We start from the raw sequence: 10,000 nt of genomic DNA on the forward strand, positions 1-10,000 counted from the left end.
GAATTATGATCATTTAATATGAGGGGTATATTTTGTAAGACTGGCTCTCTAAGGTCTGATATTGAGTCCACAAAGAGGCCGCCCTAAAGGGGAGAGAGAAGGGGTTAATACACAGCCTAGGCTCTGTAAAGGGGTTAATACACAGCCTAGGCTCTGTAAAGGGGTTAATACACAGCCTAGGCTCTATAAACGGGTATATAAACAAAGGGTATGTAAAAAAAAGGGGGGCCGCCGGCTAGCAACATGCCTCCACCTTTAAGTAAATACTGTCTATTTAAATAGATAATTTAATATGATGGGCATATTTTGTGAGACTGGCTCGCTACATGAAAGGCCACCGTATAGAGGGGAGAGAGGGGGTTAATACACAGCCTAGGCTCTGTAAACAGGTTAATACACAGCCTAGGCTCTGTAAACAGGTTAATACACAGCCTAGGCTCTGTAAACAGGTTAATACACAGCCTAGGCTCTGTAAACAGGTTAATACACAGCCTAGGCTCTGTAATGTAGTGCCCCTAATTCATGGAATGCTCCGCAGAACAACGTAAACATGACTGCTCTTCCTAGGCTCTGTAAACAGGTCTAAACGTTTCAATTGTTTTTTGTCTTTAAATTATGATCATTTAACATGAGGTGCAGAGGTTTCGTGAGACTAGCTCGTAGCTTCTGTAAATTCTCCAAAAAGGGAGTGGGGTTAGCAAGGGAGCGTTGCAATCTATAATCGCACCACTAGACGAGGCACAAATACATCTTATTAACTACACACTGCGGCTTTAACCACAGTGTTTAAAGTTCAACCAATCACACGGAGGAAGCTAAGAGGGTAAATACAGAGAGGAGTTCTGGCAGGAGGAAATGGAAAGATCATTTTCAGATTGATTTCAGGAAAGTCGTTTTTTTTCACACTAATCCCGACGTCGTCACCGTCCGATAAATATTTTGAGGATCTGAAACCAAATACCAAAGAAATATTTGTGTGTGTGTGTGTGTGTGTGTGTGTGTGTGTGTGTGTGTGTGTGTGTGTGTGTGTGTGTGTGCGTGTGTGTGTGTGTGTGTGTGTGTGTGTGTGTGTGTGTGTGTGTGTGTGTGTGAATTTCCAAACAGAACTAAATATTAGCTTAAGGAGGACAGACTCTGAGGTGGGAAACGACACACACACACACACACACACACACACACACACACACACACACACACACACACACCCACACACACACACACACACACACACACATACACACACACACACACTATTCTCACCCCAGATGACACCAAACTTGGCAGAAAGAAACACCTGCCTTCTTGCCTGCTTTCACTTTTTCATTCATCATTGTTTTTATCATTTAGCTGTAAACGTATGGAACACTATTCCACTAGATTGATTCATTTTAGTTTAGAAGTATAATATTAAATTATTCTTAAAATGTTTAAACTTTAAACACATTTTTGGTTATTTGTTTTCTTACTTTTGTCCCTTTTAGTAACACCATATGTTTTTACTTGTTTAAAATGTGTGTGTATATATTCCGTGTAGTGTAGTGTAGTGTAGTGTAGTGTAGTGTAGTGTAGTGTAGTGTAGTGTAGTGTAGTGTAGTGTAGTGTAGTGTAGTGTAGTGCAGTGCAGTGTAGTGTAGTGTAGTGTTGTGTAGTGTAGTGTAGTGTAGTGTAGTGTAGTGTAGTGTAGTGTAGTGTAGTGTAGTGTAGTGTAGTGTAGTGTAGTGTAGCTGGTATTGATGAATATTCAACCAGTCATCTCACCCTCCTCTGTCCTCGTCCGGTGTTGTCCAGAAACGTAGGGGACAGCGGTTTGTTCATTCCATCGTAGACAGACGCCAGAGCCACTGAGTTAGCATTATAGTTAGCAGACGGTGAGCTAGCGGGACCCCCCCCTCCTCCTGTCAGGGCCAGGGGACCCCCCAGAGGCTTTGTCCCATTGAAGAAGACCCCTCTAAAGAAGAGAGGAGCAGGTCAAGTCTTAACAGCGATGTCAAACAAATATATTATACACATAATTTCATTAGCTAATTAAATTCTTAAAGGAATACTTCACCCATAAGGAACCGGCGTTCTATCATTATAAAATCGCTATTATAAAATAATGAATGAGGTTTTTCTTCCCTCAGTCTTCCCTTGGCCCAGCTGTCCTATTAATCCTAACCCTACATTTCTACTAGTGTGATGTCCCACGTGGTAAAATATAGGGTTAGACAGTGAGACCATAAAACACTCTTTCTGCCTTTTCTCAGGCTAGGATGAACCGATTTCTAAAATGTTCGCACATTTATACTACATAGGATCTCAGAGTTCCATACACCTTCATATTCCCACAGGTGAAGTCAAGTAGGTCTTTAATAAATAAAAAATACATACAGAAGTTGACGTTAATGAAGGAAATTTCATTTATTTTATTTTATTTACCCTTTCTTCTCAGCCCTGAATCGGAGCACTGAGGCTTCTAGATCCAGGCAGTCCCTTCTGCTCTCCTTCAGCGCGTCCTGTCTTCGTTTGTAGGCGCGGTCGTTAGCTATCACCTGGGACAGCGGGATGCCAAACGCCTTGGGGGCAGATTCTGAAAGAGACAAGGAGGGAGGGATATTACAGAAAAATTCAAAATTTTACCCAAATATTAGAGGTGGAGTCAGTGATTCTGGAGAACGCTTGTGTCAAAATCAAGGTTAGGGTTAGGGTACATACTAGCATAAAGAAAAGGTTTAAAATGGTGAAAATTATAATTTTCTAAATGCAAATTGACCCATAATTAGTTAGATATTGCGAAATGTGCATATTTCTTCAAACATTTCTGAAAAAATTGTGTTTGAAAAAGTAATTGTTTTAATGTGCAATTTAACTGCCAAGGTATATTTTTTTTTTCTGTACATTTGTATATTAGTTATATATTTCTCTAATGTGAGTCATGCTTGTGTATTTGTTATTTGTTAGTTGTGCCTTTATTCCTAGTGGGGCCTCTTGGACCAGATCAATATTGTAAATGAGAATCTGTTCTTAATGTTTTATCTGGAAAAAAAAGGAAAAAAAGCTATCTATAACATATTAGAACATTAAATACATCTAGATATTGGAGTTAAAAACTTCATTTAATTTTTACAATATAAGACAAGAGATCCATTATGAATTACATATAATTACAAATATCCTAAAAAAAAAAAAAAACTTACAAAAAAGTCCTAAATGAAAAAAACTAATCTTGAGGTAATGTCCGTTGAAGATGGTTGCATAGGAGAAATATACAGACACAAACAGACAAGGTTTAGTCAAATAAACACCTGCATGTACATTTTAAACCTTTTATTTATACTAGTATGAAAGAAAACATGTTATGGAACTTGCAAAATAGACAAACATCTCGAAAAAACTATATTTTTGTTCCAGTAAGTTTGTCATTGCCCGTGTACAAAGAGCTCTCGGCCCTGAAGATGAAAGACCAAATCCTTTTCCTGTTTGGAGTTCAGACGGGATCAGCACAGGAATGACTTCTGTAAATAAAACACTCAGGTTGCGTTCCGAATCGCATACTCTTTCTTTTTTCTATTCTACATACTACATCCGACGATAAAAAGAATCTAGTTAGGATGCAGTAGGCATACTATTGGGACATACTTTACTCTCTTATTTCATCATAACATTGCGCCTTGATCTTGCCTCTTGCTTTTATATCCGTCGCATCCCCGTTTGTTTTCATATGGAGGCTTCGTCGATGTGACGTCACTTCACGTGCGCACTGGCTTGTGGGTCAGAATCGCCCAAATAGGATGCACTTTTCAACACTAACAATCTTGGCCGCATGAAGTAGGACATCCGGGTACTTCTAACCATCCTAAATCTGGCCACAGGAATCGGGACATCCTAAATCTTTTTTCTACCATACTATATAGTAGAAAGTATGCGATTTGGAACGCAACCACAGTCTTTAAAGCTGGGGTATATGATTTGACCAATCAGAGCGGGGCTCCGATTCTCTGTTCTTATTGGCTGTTGGGACTGTCCATTCAAATTGGGACGACTTTGTTGGTGTAGAGCGTGTCAGGGAGGGACCATAGGAGAGGGACCAAAGAGAACAAGTGGAGCGGTTGAGGTATTTGGATTCGAATCTCTATCCCAACTGCTATTTTCTCCCCAAATCATATACCCCAGCTTTAACTGGACTCAATGTGTTCGTACAAAAGTAATATATCCGGAAAAACTGTTTAAAAACACTCCGGCCTTCGTTGCAGTGGAATCCAAGATCCCAAATCACTGTTTACAGGTGACGAAATATATGTTCAGCCCAGTGAACTCTTGAACACTGTCTCGCTCCCGGGACAGATTACAAGTTCACACACACACACACACACACACACACACACACACACACACACACACACAGACACACACACACACACACACACACACACACACACACACACACACACACACACACACACACACACACACACACACACACACACACACACACACTCGCTCCAGGGACAGATTACAAGGTTAAGAGAGTAGAAGAAGAGGTAATCCTGTTAGACATGAACCAGACACACACTCACACACACACACACACACACACACACACTTACACAGCATGACGACTGATATTGCGAATCCTCTAGTTTGGCTGAAGTAAAGCACACACTGAGATCTGGCTATAACAGTTAGCACAGATCCATTAGCATTAAGGGTGACATGATAGTCAAGAAAGAAGATTACAGGTGTAGTCAGGTGTGTGTGTGTGTGTGTGTGTGTGTGTGTGTGTGCGTTCCTGGCAACAGACGTCAAGACTTTCTGTACGTAAAAGCATTAAAGGTGGAGTCAGTGATGTTGTCAAAATCACTTTTTGTCGAAATCAGTGAATATCTCCTCACGATCCGCTACCTGTCCGTACTGTGTGTGTGTGTGTGTGTGTGTGTGTGTGTGTGTGTGTGTATGTGTGTGTGTGTGTGCGCTGCAAAAAAAGCTGGTGTTTATAAACGGCCTAGGCTCTGTAAACTGGTATGTAAACAAAGGGTGCCCATTGTTTAGCTAACAACACACCAGTTTATGGAGCCTTCAGGATGTGTATTAAAGGGTAACTGCACCCCCTGTTTGAGCTACTGCACGATTTTGAAAAATGCTTTCAGACCATGGATTCTGAATTCCGTTTGAGAACCATTGTTTTAAAACATTCCGACATCAGCCGGCCGACTTTCAGGAGGGAGGGGGCGCGCGGTGTCTGTGAAGGAGGGGGCTAGCTGCTAGTAGCTGTCACTCAGGAAGATCTGAATGACATGACTTCATTGAAATATTGAGTGACACAAAGTCTAACGGCACTATCGCTACACAGTGAGCTCATATGCCACACAGATGGGTCGTCTGAGGTGGAGGACTTTCTTATTCTAAATTGTTGGCGGGTGTTTCTATCGTAGTGTTAGGAGACCGAGTAGCGCAAGTGAACGAGCGGCAGTCTGTGTGTGTCTGTGTGTGAGCGAGGAGAGCGAGCGAGCGGTAGCGTGTGTCAATCAAGTGAAGTAATGAACAAGTCCGGGTCCGTGTGTGTGTGTGTGTGTGTTATACAGTGTGAGATAATGCAGACACACTGCCGATAGAAGTGAAGTGTGTTAACCCCCAAAATAACATCCTTGGAGGGATGGTATAACAGTAGTAGCTCATGGATCAGCCATGGACCTATGAAGAGCGTGACCGGCTTTGCGGCGACGTGATGACGTACTACTGTACCAAAAGTACAGTAGTACGTCATTTTTCGAACCCGATGGAAAAAAGTTTTTTTCAAATCTTAGTAAAGTTCTAAAATGATTTACAATACAAAACATTTCTTAAATTGCCGATATTTAACATATTGCAATTTTTTTCAATGTTAACACCAGCATATATGTGTTCCTTAACAACATAGTGATTTAATTCAGCTTCTATCTAAAAAAACAAGTAAAAGGGTTCAGTTACACTTTAATTAAAGACCTACTTCACCAGTTGGAATATGAAGGTGGATTGAACTCGGAGATCCTATTTAGTATAAATGTGCAAAAAGAATTGAAATCGGGATCATCCTAGCCTGAGAAAAGGCAGAAAGAGTGTTTTATGGTCTCACTGTCTAACCCTACATTTCTCTTTCTGTGACATCACAGAAAGTAGGCCTTTAACAATGGATTTTTGGCAGTAAGCGTTCTCCAGAATCACTGACTGCACCTTTAATAATGTGCCTTTACGTACAGAATGCGCTTATTGCCTAAGTCTTGACGTCTGTTGCCAAGAACGCACAGTACAGCTGACTAACACTGCTGGCATATACACACACACACACACACACACACACGCACGCACGCACACACACACACACACACACACACACACACACACACACACACACACACACACACACACACACACACACACACAGTTCCTGGCACTGAACGCTATTACACTAGAACTAAGACGTTGTCAGCTGTTCGTACGTAAGCAAACGTAAACGTGTTTGCTTGTTTGAATAATACATGAGGATTTAATGGTTGGCCCGGGCAACAGGGAAGACTTGGATGACGATAGCTTTACTAACGGGATGTTCACACTGGTCACACACACACACACACACGCACGCACGCACGCACGCACGCACGCACGCACGCACACACACACACACACACACACACACACACACACACACACACACACACACACACACACACACACACAGGCCACATACAGAGTTATAAAGAACATTTATCAAGTCCAAGGCTGTGTTGTAAAAGCCCTACTAACGTCCTCCCTCCTACAACATGTATATACTACATACTGTCTACTGAACCATCCATTGTGTATGCGAGGTTCGTCGGACCGTTTACACTGAAGTATACAGAAGCAATAAAGATAGTTTTTTGTATTACCTCAGAATGAGCCTTTCATATCTACATAGGAGCGGGGCGCTGAGGCCGCCATGTTGCACCGCCATGTTTCTACAGTAGCACAGAACGGACAAACTTAACTTAGCTGCCTTACGTGTTTTTATATATAGTGGGCGTCCTGGTGGAAATGCACCTGTTGGAAGACCAAGAAGAAGAAGTACTATAGAATAAATAACTAAACACATCTTCACCTCATCACTTGATATTGAGGAAAGACTTGAGGCAGTGGTGGATGATGCCATCTTTAGTAACTATAGATTCTTGTGTGTGTTTTGTGATCAGTGCATTACTACAGTAAGCGTTGAACTTATGATACTCTTCCTGAGTTAACTTTAAACAAACACAAAAGCTTATACACAGGAAGACAGCTGTGTGTGAGTGTGTGTGTGTGTGTGTGTGTGTGTGTGTGTGTGTGTGTGTCTCTCTCTCTCTCTCTCTTTGTGTGTATGTGTGTCTCTCTCTCTGTATGGATGTGTGTGTGTGTGTGTGTGTGTGTGTGTGTGTTTGTGTGTGTGTTTGTGTGTGTGTGTGTGTGTGTGTGTGTGTGTGTGTCTCTCTCTCTCTCTCTCTTTGTGTGTATGTGTGTCTCTCTCTCTGTATGGATGTGTGTGTGTGTGTGTGTGTGTGTGTGTGTGTGTGTGTGTGTGTGTGTGTGTGTGTGAGTGTGTATGTGTGTGTGTCTCTCTCTTGCTCTCTGTGTGTGTGTGTGTGTGTGTGTGTGTGTGTCACTGCTTCAAGCCCTTTTGTTCTGGGATTTCTCTGCGTCCCTTCTTTAGTATTCCTCGTCCTTGGGGAAAAATAATATTTGTTTTACTGGAAGACTAAACGAGATATATTTAGATTTTTTTAGAGTTTTATTTTTAATTTTAAATTTTTTTTTGCACCCACCACTTTTTCTCCATCACCACACCAACAGCTGTGTCATTATATCGGTCCCTAAGGGGCTAGGAGGCTTTGGGTTAAGGGTATTTTAAACACACACACACACACACACACACACACACACACACACACACACACACACACACACACACACACACACACACACACACGCAATTTTTAAAAAGTGTGTTTATGTTAACTCCGGATGTGTAAACTCCCAGTGAAACAACACAGACGCAAAGCACAACAAAGTTTGATTCAACCTTCCAAATGAACAAAGATAAACAAGCAAGTATTGTAGCGATAGCAACTAGGAAAGAATAAACAGACACACACACACACACACACACACACACACACACACACACACACACACACACAAGTACCAGTTGACATAGGCTACTCCAATGGGGCATCTGAAACGGCTTTTCCAACATCACATTTTTTTTATTTTTTTTATTTTTTAGGAACAGTCGCCTCCATCCATCAATCAGTTTATGCAACAACTGGCTATGTGTTGATGTGTTGAGAGAAAAAAAAAGCCCCTTTTTATTATTCAAAACTTATTCAAGGACTTTCTAAATAACTTGTCTAGTTCCAATTTGTATCAGTATCACACTGACACGCATCACATTAGGATAGGGTAGGATTAAATAAGTGTATACTTCTTCCTGCTCCTTTTCGGGCATGTCACATCAATACAGATCATTTGTTTTCTTTTTTTTTTTTTTGTGAAGTCTTTTAAACATACATTTTGTTTGTTGTATTTTTGTGCTTTTTATTTAGTTTTGTATTGTTTTTGATATGTCTGAAATAAAATTAAAAATTAAAAATGAAATTAAATGAAACATTAAAGGTGCACTGTGTAACTTTGGGTGTGTCAGAGAAGTGAACACTGTTTGAAGTTAGAAAGCTTCCTGAAAAGTTACTGTTTCACTGTTGTTGTTTACAGCAGCAGGGCCCACAGTTTGGTTTAGGCCTACAAACATATTCTAGTCTTACGTTTGGTTCCAGGTTCCTCAAAATAATTTAGTTTTGATTTATGGTGCCCAAAAACTTCCAAAAACGGTGGCATTTTCATATTATATTGTATATACAGTGAAAACGATAACAATTACATGTAAACCACCACCTGTTAACCCTGGAACCCCACACTACAGTCTACAGTAGTAGTGTGAAGCAGCCAGCAGGAGAGCTGCCAAGTCCCCAATGTTCTGTGTTTTGATTATCAGGGTCAGCTTGAGCTCAGTCCCTGTGTGTGTGTGTGTGTGTGTGTGTGTGTGTGTGTGTGTGTGTGTGTGTGTGTGTGTGTGTGTGTGTGTGTGTGTGTGTGTGTGTGTGTGTGTGTGTGTGTGTGTGTGTGTGTGTGTAAAGGGTTAGGGGCAGGATTTAAAGACCTACGCAGACGGACTATACAGACAGTATAGTCGAGTGTTTGTGTTGGTGAGTTTGAGCTGATAGGCTTAATCAACTCTGTCAACTCGTTTGGCGATGGCTTGTTCTTTCGGGTCAGACGATTGGGATTAAGTTGAGACTGTGCAGGTGGACGGGGCAACAAGCAATTAACTTCTACATCAACTTTGCCAGTTGATTTCGGACACTGAAACAATAATTTTTCTATTACAATTTATCATCAGAAATCTATGAATTTGGGATTTGGGATGGAAGCTCACAGAAATTGGCCCAGTGTTCCAATACCCATAATTTCTACTATTTAGATATATATATTAGATGTATTTATGTAGAAAAAAAAAAGATTTAGGATGTCCCAATTCTTGAGGCCAGATTTAGCATGCTTAAAAATACCCGGATGTCTGCTACCTCTGGCCGAGATTTTTAGTGTTGAAATCAGCATCCTATTTGGGGCGATTCTGACCCACAATCCAGTGTGCACCAGAAGTACCATCACATCGACGGAGACTCTTAAAAAGGCAGTTTGTAAACGCTGCCATACTGAGAAATACAGAGGGAGTTTTGATCAACTATCGGCTTAATCAACTTTGTGTCAACTCATCTGGGTCAATGGGGCTCAAATGTAACCGACTTGTATTCATATGAAAAAGCTACGCACGATAGCTTTAAGATTTTGACATCAATCTTGTTAAACAGTGAGTGACCCTGATGAGACATTCAGGGACAGTCGTCTTTTTTGGGCCACAACAACAACAATGCAAAAAGCCACGAGCGACCTCAGAAATGACATTGATTTGAACAAT

At 41.0% G+C, this 10,000-nt stretch overlaps 1 protein-coding gene across 1 annotated transcript in view; it reads right to left on the reverse strand.

The window, feature by feature from the left end:
• The window catches only part of arhgap36 (Rho GTPase activating protein 36), a 40,088-nt gene that overhangs the window by 8,631 nt on the left and 21,457 nt on the right, over positions 1–10,000 (reverse strand). Inside the window, exons 4-5 of the mRNA XM_080052219.1 lie at positions 2,419–2,569; positions 1,759–1,948 (exon numbers count right to left, since the gene is read on the reverse strand). Of these exons, the coding sequence (XP_079908345.1) occupies positions 1,759–1,948; positions 2,419–2,569 (341 nt within the window). The remainder of the gene's footprint in view (positions 1–1,758; positions 1,949–2,418; positions 2,570–10,000) is intronic.

Source organism: Ammodytes marinus (genome assembly GCF_949987685.1).
Source record: "Ammodytes marinus genome assembly, chromosome: 23".
In the NCBI taxonomy this organism is placed as follows: domain Eukaryota; kingdom Metazoa; phylum Chordata; class Actinopteri; order Uranoscopiformes; family Ammodytidae; genus Ammodytes; species Ammodytes marinus.